We start from the raw sequence: 18,052 nt of genomic DNA on the forward strand, positions 1-18,052 counted from the left end.
AATAACTTTAGAAAATACCTCCAAAATCTATCAACAATACTTGCATCAATTTACTTCAATAGACATGTAGCTGTAACTTTTAACACTTCTCCGTGATGCAAGAGTTGAGACAAACACCAAGTAGATTCCTAAGAAACTCAAATCTTAGTTTTTGCAATGCCTTGGTGAAAATATCTGCTGTTTGGTCTTCAGAATTGCAATGAATAATTTGAATTTCATTTTCCTTTTCCGCTTCACTAATTGCATGATACTTGATTTTTATATGCTTGGTTTTTCCATGGAAGATTGGATTTTTAACTATAGCAACAGCTGATTTGTTGTCACAAAGTATTTTAGTTGGATTTTGTTGTTGAAAATTCAGATCAACTAACATCTTTTTCAACCAAATAGCTTGGTTTACAGCAGCAGATGCTGCAACATACTCTGCTTCTGCAGTTGATTGAGCAACTGAAGCTTGCTTTCTTGTTCCCTAGCAAATGACAGCGGAACCAAGTGAAAAACAAAAACCAGTAGTGCTCTTCATATCGTCCAATGAACCAGCCCAATCACTGTCTGAGAATCCCAACAACTTCACACCATTTAATCTTCCATAAAACAAACCAAATCCAGTAGTCCCTTGCACATATCTCAGAACTCGTTTGACTGCTGTAAGATGGTTGTCGGTTGGAGAATTCATGAATCTAGACAGTAAATTTATTGCAAACATGATATCTGGTCTTGTTACAGATAAATACAGCAAAGAACCAACCATGCCCCTATAAGTTGAAGCATCTATAGAGTGAGAACCATCATGCTTTTGCAATTTATTCCATGGGCAGTAGGTGTACTCACTGGTTTGCATTTGCTAAGTTCAAATTTTTTAAGCAGCACCCAAGCAAATTTTTTTTGTGAAATAAAAATCAAGTATCATTCAATTCATGAAGCGGAAAAGGAAAATGAAATTCAAATTATTCATTGCAGTTCTGAAGACCAAACAACAGATATTTTCACAAAGATATTGCAAAAGCTGAGATTTGAGTTTCTTAGGAATAAAATTAGTGTTTGTCTCAACTCTTGCATCAAGGAGGAGTGTTAAAAGTTACAGCTACAGCTCCATTGAAGTAAATTGCTGCAAGTGTTGTTGACAAATTTTGGAGGTATTTTGATAAAGTCATTTAGATTTTGTTGTACTTTGTTGAAGTCAAGTAGTGGTAGGTGATGTACCTTGCTTTTAGGTAGGTTTGATGAACAAACTTTTTTGACTTATGGAAAGTTAGTGAACAAACTTTAGAATAACTCTAATAAATGTATTCATTATGCTATAATAGAGATAAGAAGTGAAGATTTGTTTCTCCACACTTACAAACTCTACAGATTTTTCTTTCTTTGTAGAATTTTGTCTTCTCTTTCTTATTTTTTTGCTCTTCTAAACCGACAAGTGGTATCAGAGCTTTTGAAGCCTTAGCAACCTCTTCTTCGTGTTGTCTAATCTGCTGAAGGGTTGGATTTTGTCTAAGAGGTGGAGATACTCTATTTTCCTCCACATACTGCCATAATCCAAGCCCCTTGAAATAAGCTCTCATCTTCACAGCCCAAAAATGGTAGTTTTCCCCATTAAAATGAGGCGGTGAAAGATACATGCTGCTGTAAGCCATTTGAGGAAAACTAAATAAACAGAAAACTTCACAAATTCTGGTTTCTTTAGTGGCTTTCTCTGTGATTTTCACTCAAACACACACACAGGCCTTTGAGATCAAGGTTGCTCTGATACCACTTGTCAGTTTAGAAGAGCAGAAAAAGAAGAAAAAGAAGAAAAAATTCTGCAGAGAAGGAAAAATCTGCAGAGTTTGTAAGTGTGGAGAAACTAATCTTCACTTCTTATCTCCATTATAGCATAATGAAAACATTTATACTAGAGTTATTCTAAAGTTTGTTTACCAACCTTCCATAAGTCAAGAAAATTTATTCACCAAACCTACTTAAAAGCAAAGGTACATCACCTACCACTATTTGACTTCAACAAAGTACAATAAAATCTAAATGACTTTAGCAAAATACCTCCAAAATCTGTCAATAACACTTGCATCAATTTACTTCAAAGGAGCTGTAGCTGAAACTTTTAACATTATTAAACCTTTCAATATGCAATATTATTAAACCTTTCAATATGTAGATAGTATTTCATGTCTATGTAGTAACTACTGTTTGAATTATTATTTACCCCTTGTTTGGAATAAATGAATTATAACAAATTTTGTAAAATTCATTTAAAAAATTTATATTTTTGTGTTCCGAGTGAAAGAAAAAAAATGTAGATTTCAATTCTAAAAATTCAATACTATGGAATCAAACATAATTATACCAAATTGTGGAATTTGCAAATGAATTCCACACAACTAAACACTCCAACTTTTTGTGACAAAACTACCTTTCTCCTTCTAGAAAGTCAATTTTTTTATTTTTTTTACTTATTTAACTTATTTATTTTATTTTATCAAACTTGATCAAAATCATTTAAAAATATATATTTTTTTAGAAAAATATTTTCTACTCTATACGAATAAACTCTTCTCTGAGTAAGTTATGGTGCTCTTAAATTCGAAAACCAAATATGTAAGTTAGTGAACTCAATAGTCAAAAGGCCAACACAAACAACATTTGACATTTCTTCTTTCTTGGATGATTAAACATTCAAGACCAACATATTCACAATAAGTATTGTTCAGATTTCCTTTTCTACTTTGTTCCGCTTATTTTTTTCTTTCATAAAAAGATTAAGACATCCAAAAAAAATCCTTCATGTTAAGGCAATCTCTAGAGGATTTTTATTATTAATATTTCAAGTAATCAGTACAATATATCAGCATTACATATTCAAGTTTCAACCAAATCTAAGTAATGCATCAATGGCCAAAAATACCAACCTGCTACGTATAATACTTAATTGTAAATTTATATTATATATAATTTCAGATAGCCTTAGCCGCTAGGCCATTCAGTACTTCTTCTTCAGCAGAATTATTCAACTAATAATGAAGTTTCCAAGGAATTTATTCAGGCAGCAGGTTTAATTTCCAGCATCTTTCTTTTTATCAAGCTCTTCCAAAGCTGTCCACAATTTTGGATCCTCATAATCTTGTATTAGAAATGTTGGCTTAGCTTGCATCAACAAATGTTCTGGATTTCTGGTAGTTAAACCGACAACAGGAATCCCGGCTGCCACTCCAGCTTTTATCCCAGAAACAGAATCCTAGATAACAGAAAATAAAAAAGAAAAAAATTAAAAAATGAAAATAGATATCAAATATAAGAAATCGGGGCTGGTTAAGCTGGTTTTAAAGATGAGACAGCCTGGGATGAGGCAGACCTCAAATATAAAGGTGTGATCTTTTGACACTTTTAGTACTTCAAGAGCCTTCAAGTATGGTTCTGGATGTGGTTTGGCATGTTCGCATTCATCGCCAAGAATAATAGCATCAAAGAAATCTGAAAGCCCTAGGAGTGAAATCATGAGTTCTGCATTAGGTCTAGGAGCATTAGTAACTGCTGCCCGTTTCAATCCGCGATCTTCAATCCATTTCTTCACTTTATATAGGCCATTTATAGCCTTCAGTTGTTCAGATGCCAATCTGTTTTTCCACAGAATAAGTTATATGGTTGTACTTCTCAGAAAAATTTTACAGTTGAGGAATTGGAACTTACTTGCGAAACATTGCTTCTTTATCAACCGTGAATTTTAAGCCCCTCTCAATGTCATCGGGAAAGAGAACTGCAGCAATATCGTCATTATGCTTGCCAGCAATATTCTGAACAAAGTATTCCTCTGTAATTGGAACTCCACCATTGAAATTTATCTGTTGAACCACATAGTGTAGCAAATTCCTCAAAAACAGGTTAAAAATTCACCATTCAATAAGGTCATAAGCACAAATAATAGATCTCAGTCAAACAAAAGCTTCAATTTAAAAAGGTCATTACTTTGGAAAAAGAACATTTGTGTCCCTACACATTCCCTTCAAGTGTTGTAAACACGAGTTGGAAAACCAATAAAACAGGAAACATCATACATGTACTAGTACTAGTTCCAAATAGAAGTAAAGAAAAAATGAAGAATGCATTATTACCTCTTGAAGCATTTCGCGGAATGCATAATAGTGGAGGGGATCTGAATCACACAGAGTTCCATCAACATCAAATAATACTGCCTCCAATGGAGCAAGTCCAGAAAGAGAATTTTTACTGCACCAGAAATTAAATACGATAACATCATACTGACTTCAACAAGATAAAGAGTTCATAAAGATATAATAAAAGTGATAATAATAGTAATGATCTGTTATCATGATAACTGTTTCAGTAACTCATGTTCAAGCTCTTAAGATGGCAATTCTGAAATTCAAAATTAAAATCATAAAGCCCTTGTCAATCCCTTCTGCTTTGTCTTCCTATGGATTGATGAATCCTTTGTTTGGTATAAAAGAATTTAAAGTATAGAACTTGTTTAGCAATGACATGATATGTTTAGGTTAAGTTGAATTCCATAAAATTGATTTGTGGGAGTGAAATGATCATATTCGTATCCATACTAATGCAGGGGAAGAATATAGGCAATTAACTCTCAACAATTAGGGCTAGAATAGGATGATTTTGGTTGGAACAAAATAACATATTGGTTTCAAAGAAACCCTTAGAATTAAAATTCTGATTTCATAGATAAAAAAAACAATTCCTAAAACTAATTGTTGCTGTCCTATTTATATTAGTTACGACAAATCCTAATTCTATACTGAAAAGTATTCCTAATTAGCTAAATCCTAAATAAAGAAGGAAACTGAAAATTATTTCCCGATTAATTAACATTCTTTAATTTAATTAAGAATCCTGAATAAAGAAGGAAACTAAAACAAAACTTCTTAATTAGTTTGGATGCTCCTGCATCACATACCAAAGTGGAAACAAGAAATTTCCAATGAATTATACAAAATATTTTAAATGCTTTTATACCTCAACATGTAAGATTATTTCATTTCATCATTCAAGTTGCATTTCTTTAAACACTACATCTTTACTAAATTTGGGTATTTCAATTGGTTTCTTAAGATCATAATTCTATGCCAATTAGAGAATCTCATAACACAACCAAGAAAAAAGAACAACATAATTCTGAAGAGCTTTGGCATCTTTAGACCAATAAAAGGTCCACACACCAAAAAAAAATGCTAAAGTCCACTTAGCCCCTGATTTATTAAACTACAGAACACCATATTCCCTCAGAATTTTATACTTTCTGCCAATGGTAAAGGTTTAGATAATTAATTTTATAACAAGAACAATGCCAAACTTATTTTTAGTAATCTAGACTAGAACCAATGCACAAAATAGAGTCAAAATCCAAATTGAGCACTCAATTCAGCAATTTACAAGGACATAAATAAGGGAACCATTTTACTGGAACAGGACCATAAATTAGACTAAAAATATTAGCAATAAAACTCTATACATTTTCTAAGATTTGTGGCCATTTCGTGCCAAAATTAAAAGACTAAAAGTTGGTTGAAAAAGAAAAGGATAATGATTTGCATCACAAGTAAAATAATGCCAGACAAAATCGCGAGAGATTAAAAGGCCCTAATGCACATCTTCCTCTGCAATTAATTCACTGAACACTTTGCAGATCATTACTTATATACTCCTACATAGTTCCAATAAAATATCAACCTTGATTTTCAATAATTCTCTTCCTGTTTAATTCACAAATACAAAATTTGTATATAAAAAGCAATATAAATTATCAAGAATCGATAATTCATGCATGTCATATTAACCATTCAAGAACAGGAAAACAAGATCAACCAAATTAATAATAAATGGTCAACCAAAATTTGGTGGGTGGCGAATAAAAAAATTTGGAAATAAAACCAGAAACTTTATAATCTGATGAAAACTGAGCCAACAAGACGAAGAGATTCACTTGACAACAGCTGATTTAAAAATAAGTGCATGCATACATATAATTCAACAAAGTCCCCCCAAAAAAGAAAATGATACAACCCAGTAAGATTCATAATTCAACTTCTACACTTGTTGATTTGGGTTCACATTGCACCAAAGCTTCTCTTTCGTTCATTAAAAGTAGCAAATGCCTATATTTATTTAACGTTAAAAAGAAAAAAACAGATCAAATGTGCGTCGGAACAATCGAAAGAACAAATAAAAAGCAGAAAAAGAGATTAAGAAGTTAACTCACGTATCAATAGAACTTTCCCCAGAAGAAACTGTCATCGTTTGATTTTTGCACTGGAAATACAAAAACGCTTTCTTTCGTTTTGCCCTCAAAACTATAATTTGCTCTCGAAACGCTGAGAATGGTAGATAAAGGGGGGAGAGGGAGAGGGAGAGGGAGAGAAACAAAGAGAGAATCTCATAAAAAGAATTAGAAACCAGAGGGCAAAAATGCGAGTTGGACAATGGGTGATGTCGTCACCCGGCAAATGCTCACCTCAATTTGTAAAATTTTTTAGACACGTGACAAAGCGAAAAACATTTCCAGAAATATCGTTTACCTCCCCTAAAGTTCATGCAATTTATTATTAATGCCAATTTCAAACAGCATTAGCATGATTGGTGTTTTTATTCAAAAAAAAAAAAAAATCGTATTTTATGAAATAAAAAGTTAGTATCAAAATTTAAAATGTCATTTAATTTTTTAATTGTGTTCAATTAGGTTTAAAATCAATTTTAATGTCTAATTAGTCCTTAATTTTTTAAAATTTATGCAATTCAATTCAAAATTAATTGATAGTAATTTAGTCTCTAGTTATTTTGAGCCAATTAAATTTAATTTTAAAAAAATTTATATTTAAAATAAATAACATCATTTTATATCCTTTTTTAAAAAAATATTAATAAAAAAAGAACAAAAGGCCATCAATCTAATTGGAAACTATTATCTTTCAAAAGAAAAATAAAATCAATGAATAAGAACATTTATAAACTGAGAAAATTAAGAAAAAAATTTTATTTATTTATTCAATATTAGCGAAAATTGCAAGTTTACCAGGCAATAATTGGTTATATAATTTTATGCATCTATCCATTAGTGATGATGTTTGATTGCATCATTTAATATTTCAAATTAGAATTTTAGGATTTAATAATTGTAACCTTAATGCATATTTACATATCACTTAAAAGATTTAATTAATTTTTTCCAAAAACAAATTAATTAAAACTGAAAAACTACTTAAAATGAGGATTTTTAAGTTTAAACTTTATATTGAATGCAAGACACATCTAATTATTTAAATCACTTTACAACTTATCAATTTTAGAATTTATATCTTTGAACTCTTAAATTTACAACATTTCATTTTTTATTTTTAGCAAGCACCGATTAGCTCGAATCCAGAAATAACTTATCTTTAGAAAGTATTTTCAAAGAAAAAAATTTAAATAGAAAAATTGTCAAGTAATTTAATTTCTATTGTGTGGTTGTAATATTAGAAGTTAGTTAAAATATTAAAAAATTTAATTTATAAGACCATAAAAATATTTATAATTATATAAGTTTTATATTTTAATAATTATTATTAAATATTAGGCATAAAAAGTGATAAATTGTGACAATTACTAACTTCTCTAATAAATATTATTAATAATATTTATTATTAAATATTAGGCATAAAAATTTGGACTTAGGGAAGTTCACGTTTTCTAATGTAAGATTCATGGAAAAAGATGAAAAATATAGGGTGATTCACCGGGATGGAAAATAATAAAGTTTAATGAAATAAAACTCAATTTGCACTCTGAATCTGGAAGCAATATTCAAAAAATAACTTTTTGTATAATTTTTCCTTTGAATTTGCACCAAAAAATAAAAAACCTAATTTATTACTCAAAATAATTTTAATTTAAATCGAAAACAAAAAATGAAATATTTGATTTAGATCAAATACAATTAAGGAATAATTAAACAAAAATAATAAATATTGTTAAACTAAATATTCATATAATCAAATATTTTTGTAATTCTATAATTTTTTTTAAAATAAGAAAATATTTTTTATTAATATTTTTATATTTTCAAATAATTTTTATTTCTTAATTTTAAATTTTAAATAGTTTTTATTAGTTAAAATATAAAAAAATAATTTTTTGTGAAAACTTAGATTTTTTTTTATTCTTTTGGCGTAAGTTTAGGGGGTAAATTATATAAAAAATTGATTTTTGGGTAAACTGAATATTGCTTCTAAGTTCATGGGGCAAATTAACTATATTCCCAAATTTAGTCATTGAAACATAATAAAATTATTATTAACTAAATGGAAATAAACATAATTCTGCAATTAAATAAGCATAAAACTCTAATTACATAATTACAAGAGTCAAAATACTATAAATTGATCTTAATTAGGAAATTCAAGGATTTGAGATTATTTATACAAAATTAAGCAACCTAAGGCTACTATATGTAGCTATTGAAAATGTTCTTGTGCATCACTGCATGTGGTTCCTATCATTGAGCATTGGAGGCAAAGTAGTTTCCTCTACCTAAGAGATTAAAATCTACTACTAATAAGTTCTTCTCCATTCATTGATAGTTCGCTAGTTCATTGTTGTAGCCAAATGTCTTATCATCTAATTAATGATGCGCATGAATGGATTAACGGGATTCCCACTATCCCTGTCTATTATCTAGCGAAACCACTGCTAAGGAAATAGGCTTGGCGAAATCAGTGGGAAAAGAAGACCCTGTTGAGCTTGACTCTAGTGCGACTTTATAAAATGACTTGGGAGGTGTAGGATAAGTGGGAGCTAAAAGGCAACAATAAAATACTACTACTTTTAACGTTATTTTACTTATTCTATAAATCAAAGTCGGAGGCTATGCTCCTTTTTTTGGATCCAAGGTCGTTTGGGCGGTCGATTTGGGCTGAAGACATTGTCAAGTGGAGAGTTTGACTGGGGCGGCACATCTATTAAAAGATAATATAGGTATCCTAAGATGAGCTCAACGGGAACAGAAATTTCATGTGGAACAAAAGGGTAAAAGCTCATTTGTTTCTGATTTTCAGTACGAATACGAATTGTGAAAGTGTGACCTATCAATCCTTTAGACCTTTGAAATTTGAAGCTAGAGGCGTCAGAAAAGTTACCACAGGGATAACTAGCTTGTTGTAGCCAAGCATTCATAGTGACATTGCTTTTTGATCCTTCAATGTCGGCTCTTCCTATCATTGTAAAGCTGAATTCATCAAGTGTTGAATTATTTACCTACCAATAGGAGATATGAGCTGAGTTTAGACCTTTTGAGACAGATTAGTTTTACCCTCCTAATGATAGTGTTGCAATAGTAATTCAACTTAGCACGATAGGAATTGTTGATTCGCACAATTGGTCATCAAGACCTTAATAAAATATTTTATAATCCATTAAAAATATTATTATGAAATTACTTATTTTATATTAAAATTTTTTTATATAACTAGTAATTATAGTAAACTTGGATGTTATTGGAATTCAAAATAAATGATTATATTTAAATTTATATCCATGGAAAATTTATTTTGGAAATATACAAATTCTAATAAAGTATCAAAAAATTGGCTCATCCCTGAGTACAAAAAATTTAAAAGCAAGAACTTTTAACTAGTTACAAAAACCATTGGGATGTAATTAGGAAAAGAGGGTTTCTTAAGGGTCTTTCTGTTATTATTTGATAGAAAATAGAAAGTCAGCCACTTTTTGAAAATGTACAAAATTTAGTGGCTGCGCCTTTTTGAATTTTCCTGGAAATTTGGGGTCTCAAATCACATATCGGTTTTTCTGCTTCCGTTTTCTACACGTTTCTAACATGCTATATTATCATGTAGGGTCCGCAAGACAACCAAAACTCGAAACTGCCCCAATTCGGTTCGACCAGTTCATAAGGAGATTATATTATCATAATAAAATTTTAAAATGACAACATTACCTTCTATTGAACTATCTGTTCTATTAATATATCATTTAATAATTATGATAAATTAAGTTATTTTTAAATACTTATTAACCAAATATTTAAATTTTAAATTTAGAAATTTAGCAAATTTAGTTGTGATGGAGAGTTAGTTTGATAAATATCCAATAATTTTGTTAATTTAGATTGAAAAACACATGAGTACTTAAATTGCACATAAGTAATACATCAAATTTTTGAAATCATGATAGAAAATAATTAATTTTATAAAGTACTATAAGTAGCTCTATGATTATAGTTAGGGTGTGTAGTTGTGTTGGTTCGAATGAAACTAAACACATAATATAACAAATCAAAAATTTTTTTTCTTAAACTAAATTGAAATCAAACTAGTCACAAAATTGTTTGGGTTGGTTCATTTAATTTTTGATAATTTAACTTATTTTTTATATAAGTCAAACGCTGAAATTATTTATTTAGATAGAAAACTCGAATTAGATCAATTTGGTTCAGTTTTTTTTTTTTTTTAATCGAGGTGTATTCACCTCTAATTATGCGGATTTGTATACATAAAAGTCAACAACACATTTTTTTTTTATTATGTATAATCAACATATGGTGGAGTTTCTAGTTATAGAGATTATCATTTTTTGAACTTGCTTTAATTATTACATGTACATAATAATGGTTTATAAAATATTAGTATTATTATTATCTTCCATATCAACAGAACACCGGTAGAAGTAGATTGTATGTTCATAAAAATTTTATCTGTAAGATCAAAAATTTGAAAACTGATAGTATTTTATAGTAGAAAAGGACTTGGAAGAATGCATTTTAGTATACTAACTAGTTTTTGGCCTGTGCAATGCAGCGGGAATGGTTTTTGCAGTGAGTAAATTTATATAATCAATAATTTTATAAATTTGTATTAAATTTACAATAATTTATATAGAACGTTTTTACATAAAATTTATAATTATTTCATGCAACATATGAAGTAATTAAATAATTTATAATATAATTGATTACTATCTGTTTGTATTAATTTCTCATACATATATAATATTACATATGCATGGAAGGGTTAAATAATCATTAATAAGCAATTAGATATAAACACCTATAACAGTCATTGCATACATTGAAAGAATGAAGAGATGAAGTAGTAAACATTCCCTTAGTCCAGTAAATATAATATAATATAATATGCAATGCTTCCATCAGGTTTAAACACCCAGTTAAAGGCACTAACTACAACACATTCTGTTTGTGCATAGTACTACTACAAAAAGGCAAAGATCATTCAATGTAATAATTTCTTAAAAGGTAAGTGAAAACATGGGAATCATGTCAACACAAGATCAAGAAACACAAACAAATTCAAGATAACAATTAAAGAACTTAATGATATCCTATTTTGCAATTCTCAAGCAAAGATGCCTGTAATGAGATGTATGGAGAAGTCTATTTTGATAAGAAACGCACGAAAAATATGCAAATAGATAGCTAGATGATTAAATGACCTAGTGACAAAAACAGAAAAGACCATGCTCTCTTTCTTAATTTCTTGGAAAGATGTTGTGACAATTATATTTATACATGATTCCCTCTTTTGCAATTAACCAATATTATTGAGCTAAATCACTTTCTTGTTCGATTTCAAATCCAAAGTTTTCTTTTGAGAATCAAAACAATGAGTGTCATCAAAAGCGTAAAAAGAATTGAAGCACAATTAAACTCATAACACTTAAATTGGGAAGATTTAGATAAATTCACATAAAGTGTAAGCACATTAACTATTAAGCACATTCTCCAATCGAATACCATGTAACATCCCTTCCCGGTCCACCCGTAAACCCGAATAAACCGAGTCGAGACGTTACAAACTGGTTGACTGTATGGCCTGACATGCTGAAATCATAATATGTATTGAATATAATAGCATGCTGATGTTGTATACAAAAATAATGTAATTTATATTTACAAAACATGATACTAGTGTCAAAATGAAATGGGCCCAACTGTGTGCCCTGTACATGCCATGAAAAGGATAGACAAAAGATACATATCCAAATGAGTAGCTACCCTGAAGACTGAGTCTTCTATAGATGAACTGCAGCAGTTGTAAACCGACTCTCTACGGTCCAAACTCAAAACCTGCGAGTTAAACAGGTAACTCGCTGAGCAATAAAGCTCAGTGGATATCTCAACAGATAAGGAAACAATTAAACACATACATGTATAGAAAGAACCATGTAAACACATATGGCACATATAAGCACACACATCATGATACTTTCATGATACCTTGATTATCTTTTGTACTGTTTATAATACTGTATAATTCATGAAATGTTATGTCAAGATATCTGTATGGCTCCATAAGGTTATAGTGAAACCGAAGTGATAAGAAAAACTGTATGAAACTGGATGAATACTGTATGCTTGGCTGCTATGGCCCATATATAATCATATCCACTCAACGGCCTGTAGCCGGAGTATCAAACTGTATGAGGTGCAGATCTGCTATCCTATGTCGCGACATAGCCTTATCTACATGGTTTCTACCTAACCTCAATGGAGCATAATGTTGGTATGTCAATAATATCACACAACATCATAGTCATAGTTCATAACTTCATAATTCATAATGTTTATTTGATTTCACATCATTTGCATGCTTGAATGTTGTTTTGATACATGTTCAAATGTTGTATGTGATGTTAAAATGATTGGAGGCATATAAGTGAAGCAAAGGAATACAATTGCATTGAAAAAGAAGTTCAAAAATGCATGAAAACACAAGTCGCGAGCGCGTAATGCACTAGATGAGAGACAGTGAGTTATCGGGCACAAGTCGCGAGCGCGTACTTGAAAGTCGCGAGCGCGAGAAGTGCCAAATGAGAGACAGTGAGTTCTCAGGCCAATTTCGCGAGCGCGTGATGAAGGTCGCGAGCGCTTACAGGCCAAGGGCCAAGTACGCGAGCGCGTACTTCAACGTCGCGAGCGTGAGATGTGCCAAATGAGAGTCAGAGAGTTTGCGAGCACAAGTCGTGAGCGCGCACTTGAAAGTCGCGAGCGCGAGATGTGCTAAATGAGAGTCAGAGAGTTTCAGGTGAAAGTCGCGAGCGCGTAGTTCAAATTCGCGAGCGTGAGAAGGCAACGCGAACTCGTCATGCAATTCGCGCGCGCGCTTCCAGCCTGCACTGTCTGTACTCTTTTGGTCATATCTCTCAATATACAACTCCGATTTGGATGATTCAAAAACCTATGTAAAGCTAACACATAGAGGAACAAATAACTCTTCTATGACACTTCCTAATTCCATCATTAAATGGGGTCAAAATCAAGATGAAGTTACTGGTAAAATTTTCAGCAAAACCTGTTTCAACATAAACTCAATATTCACTTCATTTATTCAATACCTCCCATGTTCTCCCCTGTTTTCTCACCATTACCAGTCCTCCCACTCAACATGAAGCAAGATTTGTCTCATAGCAACACACCACACAAATCTCATACAAAGAAAATGAAAAATAATAAGAGATATCAAACCTTTACTCCAAAAGCTTGAGCTCCTCTTTAACTTCTTTTTTCTACACTCTTTGAACTCCCTTCACCTATAAATAAGAATTCTTATGAATTCTAAAACAATAGCACCAAATGTTTCAATTATGAACTTCAAGAAGGTTTACTTACTTGGATAGAAGAAAAATTGATGTTAAGGCTTAACTACCATTAAAAGTAAGGTGGAAGAGGAAAGGAAGAAAATGAAGAAGATGAAGATAAACATGAAAATGGGAAAGTGAAAATGAGTATTACGGGTAGGCCATCAAAAATCAAGGGATTTTATGTAAAACTTCCTAAATGGTACCTCAATTGTAAACAGGCTACAACTTAATACCCAAGCTCAATCTTTTAATGCAAATCAATCCTCACTCATGTGCTTTAATCTTTTCTCTCAATCAAGTAACTCCACTTAATAACCCATTCTACCCCAACCGGGTTTGGTTCAACTCGACTCAACTCGACTACTCAACTCTATGCTAAAACTCGACTCGGTAGGATGTCACATACCAAAATTTCCATCCTCATAGTATCCAGGTTCTGAGAGACGAAATTCCAACATGATGAAATTATTGTCTAGCATAAATAAATATTTTGTTCTTGAAATAGAATAAAAAAATGCACAACTAAACAATAAATGAACATCATAATTCCACATGCATAAAGTGAGTATCACACGAATTATTTAGATATTAAAGGATATGAATAAGAGATTAGATGGGCTAAAATTATATTCTGCAAATAAAATGCATTTTATTGAATTCTTTTCTACAACTCCCAAGGCCATGGCTACAATACACTCACACATGTATGTAAATTAATAATAAATTCGATAACAATTTGGCAAAAATTAAAAAATTTAAATTTGTACTGAACTACAGTTTTTTCTAGCCTAATGTGTACTGAGTGAACAGTTTAAAATCTCATTATTTAAATTTCATTAATCAAAACAGCCCTTTTTTTATAGATTTTTTTCACAGAGAAATAAATTAGAAATAGAGAGGAGAATTGAAAATAACAAAAAAAATAGAAAACTTCATTAAAGATATAATTATACAAAAAAAAAAAAAAAAAACTGAATTAATCCCATAATTAATAAATGTAAAACTTCATACCAGCTAATATTAAATGATAGAATCTAAATTTCAAGAATGAAAGGATAGATTTTGCCTTAATAAGATTGAGAAATAATATAAAATGATAGAAGCTAAATTCACTTATGCAGGTTTCGATGCTTGCTTTTTGTTGTTTTTTTCATCTAAAAACTGGACTTTTCTTTCTCTACTATCAACAACATGTAATTTCTCTAGAGATGAAATCCTACGCTCCAAACTTTCCACTTACCTACCAAAAATAATGATAATTTGCAAATAATCAAACACAAATTACAATCTTGATAAACGAAATTCAAAGTAGATAAATAAGAGAGTACATAGTAAATTGCTTACCAAGAGGATGCAATTTAAGGCCAAAGACAGAAAGAGAAATCAGAAAGAGAGGCTAAGAAACAAAACCCTAATGCAAAAGGAAACAAAGATTGATTATTTATCTATCCCTTTGGAACAAGATCTTGATGCAATTAACTAATACACATCTAACTAATTATGGGTTAATCTTACCTTCATTTTCTCTTTCCCTTCTACAAATCTTATAGAATCATGTACTAAGAAAAATAGAATTTGAACAGTAAGAGATTCCCCATTTGTTATTTAAGCAACTCAAAGTAAGAGAAAACAAACAAACATTGCATCTAGACTTGTTTAATTAAAATAAATTTGGATTAAGATGAACAACCCAAATAATTTGTTTTCAATGCTATACCTATTTCAAATTTTCCAAAATTTATATATAATCAATTAAGGGTTAATGACCATTATCAGAGTCATAAACTATAAAAATAGCAGATCATCGAGGCATTAACTACCATAAATAAATTCTAGTATTTTGGTAACTCCGAACTATGGGTTTTCCTGACCTATATGATATAAAGTTATAAACTATAAAGAGAGAATCCAAAAATTTTAGAAAAAAAGGAAAAAAAAAGATTAACTATTACATTGACTATAGATAAATTATACCATGAATAAATAATATGGATTCGGGTACCTAAAGCATCATATAAGACACACCTGAGAAGCAAAGAATGTCTCGTTTACATTCACTTTTTTTGTTTCCTATTTTCCTATTTAATGTATTTTATTTATTATTTTCCATCTTCACTATCTGTTCAATTAAATGTCTCCAAAAAAACAGTATATCTTTGGTAATTATTATGGTCTTAAAACACAAAAATAAATGAGATAATTAATGAAAATTAATCTTTTTGTATTTTGAGATGATAATTTTCTTTATTTATATTTTCATTGTAAATAAATAAATTAATCAATTGAACTGTTTTCGTTATATTTACAGTTTTTTTAATTAATAATCTAAAAAACTAAAATTGAATTTCTCTATTATATACTGTATATTTTTTTAATAATTTGATTATATATTTATATTTATATTTATATTTGACACCAAAAGAAGACAAAATTAAACCTGGAAAATTTCCAAATGCACAAAAACCTCAAGCTTCCCTATCATCCCTCTTCCACACTACAGAATTGAAGAGTGTATTTCCATTGAGATCAGAAATCAATCATTGCCATGGCAACCTCTCTCCTATCAGAACTATGAACCCCAATGCCAAAGCTAGCGAGTGTTAGATTATTTTAATAATCTGAGTGGCCCATGTAATTAAAGGGTTGATTCTAATTAAGGTGACTCAAGATGATGGTTATTCGGTTTAATGGATAAGGATCAGTTAGGGTTTTAATACCCTTCCTCTGCCTTATAAAAGAAAAAAGAAAATCAACAATTTAGGTTAAGAAAAGAAAAACAGAGAGTGTGACTGCTACCTTAAACACATACGGTGATAGGTTGTTTGAGACAGTGTGAAAAGAAACTTTCGTGCTGTTGATAATTCTCTGACCATTAAAAGAGCACTTACAGACAAAAGGCCAGAGTAAAGAAACATAGATCTGCTGTTACGGTGAGAATCAAATTGCCGCGACGAGATAATCAATAGCTATGGATCAAGGTACGCTTCCGCTTATTGTGTATTCTTATTAAACAAATTCTATGAACTATAAGATCTAGGCTATTTTAAAGTTTATTTAACATGTGGTATCAGAGTCTAGTCCCTGTTCTAGATTTGTTTGATGGTGTTTTATTTGGCTTAATTAATGGAAATTAATTTCGTATTGTGAAGTTGATTAATCTGGTATCAACGAAGCCAAAATTATAGAAATTGAAAACTGTTTGTTTTCTTTATGCTTTATAAATTATTCTACTGTTATTTATAAAGGAAGGTTATGACATCTTATTGTATTATGTCGTTAAAGTTTTGAGATCTTAATTCAATCTCATAAAAGTTTTGCATAAATCAATGTTTAATGAATGGAAAACTTGTTAGTCACCAAAGTGGCCTTGTTTGGATTAGTTTAGACATTGATTATGCGGCTTTCGATTGTTCATGTTTGTATGATGCCGTTAAATGACATGAAAGTTAAAATTGAACAATTGAGATCATTGATTATAAATTGTTAGGTTATCCAAAGGTAGACCATTAATCATAATCAATGGCATTAAAGAGACTTATCATTGTACTAATTAATATGAATGTATATCCAAAGATAACATACATATTGTATGGAGCATTATTGAATAGTTGAAAGGAATAAAAAAAAAAAGAAAAACGTAACTGGATTCCAGAAAGAAGCACAGGGCGTGCTGTAATGAAGCATGGGCGTGCCCTGACTTCCAGAGAGAAGCACGGGGCGTGCTGTAGTGAAGCACGGGCGTGCTTCTCTCTGACTTGCATAAAGATTCACAAGTTGCTCTACATCAATGAAAGTCTGTTAAAGTATTTTCTTCTTGGCATCATTATTGGTTAAAGCTAAGTATTTAAGTATTACCCAAAGGGATTACTTAAATATTTTAATATTTAATATGTTTGCTATGGGCACTGGGTTGATTAAGTTCAATGGATTGAACTATGCTGATTGGTCCGAACAAATCCATTATCAGTTAGGAGTTTTGGACTTGGATCTGGCATTAGTCTCTGAAAAGCCAATAGCCATTTCATAGACCAATACTGAAGTTGACAAGTCCCATTATGAGGCTTGGGAGTGGTCTAACAGGCTAAGCTTGAACTTAATGAGGATCACAATGGCTGAAAATGTTAAGCCATCAGTGCCCAGAACAGACAATGCTAGAGAGTACATGATGAAAATTAAGGAATAATCCCAATCGGACATAGCTGACAAGTCCATCGTAGGATCCTTTATAAGTGAGCTAACGACCAAGAAGTTTGATTGGTCACAATCCATTCATAATCATGTGACTGGCATGCAGAATTTGGCAGCCAAACTGAAATCAATGGGAATGGATGTGAGTGAATCCTTTTTAGTTCAATTTATTATTAACTCACTTCCTCTTGAGTTTAGTCAGTTCCAGGTGAATTACAACACCCTTAAGGAAAAATGGAACATTCAAGAA

General features: G+C 30.7%; 1 protein-coding gene and 1 pseudogene across 1 annotated transcript; one reads left to right on the forward strand and one right to left on the reverse strand.

Moving 5' to 3' along the window:
• Positions 1 to 2,781: 2,781 nt before the first annotated feature.
• LOC105636402 (2-deoxyglucose-6-phosphatase) lies at positions 2,782 to 6,455 on the reverse strand. The gene is made up of 5 exons (XM_012219663.4): positions 6,227 to 6,455; positions 4,104 to 4,218; positions 3,682 to 3,833; positions 3,347 to 3,608; positions 2,782 to 3,229 (listed from the first exon to the last, which is right to left on the reverse strand). The coding sequence occupies exons 1-5, from the start codon at positions 6,259 to 6,261 to the stop codon at positions 3,047 to 3,049; spliced, it is 747 nt and encodes a 248-aa protein (XP_012075053.1). The 5' UTR covers positions 6,262 to 6,455; the 3' UTR covers positions 2,782 to 3,046.
• Positions 6,456 to 8,350: 1,895 nt separating this feature from the next.
• On the forward strand, positions 8,351 to 9,603 carry LOC149492567 (25S ribosomal RNA; annotated as a pseudogene).
• The last annotated feature ends 8,449 nt before the right edge of the window (positions 9,604 to 18,052 follow it).

The sequence above is a fragment of the Jatropha curcas genome, chromosome 11 (genome assembly GCF_041381405.1).
Source record: "Jatropha curcas cultivar XTBG-Jc1 chromosome 11, XTBG_Jcur_1.0, whole genome shotgun sequence".
NCBI lineage: Eukaryota > Viridiplantae > Streptophyta > Magnoliopsida > Malpighiales > Euphorbiaceae > Jatropha > Jatropha curcas.

Bases quoted from the DNA above. Each gene is read 5' to 3' on its own strand.
- LOC105636402 (XM_012219663.4), bottom strand. From the start codon at position 6,261: ATGACAGTTTCTTCTGGGGAAAGTTCTATTGATAC. The intron at 4,219-6,226 runs GTGAGTTAACTT...TTTCTGGTGCAG, and splicing joins GGGGAAAGTTCTATTGATAC to TAAAAATTCTCTTTCTGGAC. The intron at 3,609-3,681 runs GTAAGTTCCAAT...GTGGAAAAACAG, and splicing joins AAAGAAGCAATGTTTCGCAA to ATTGGCATCTGAACAACTGA.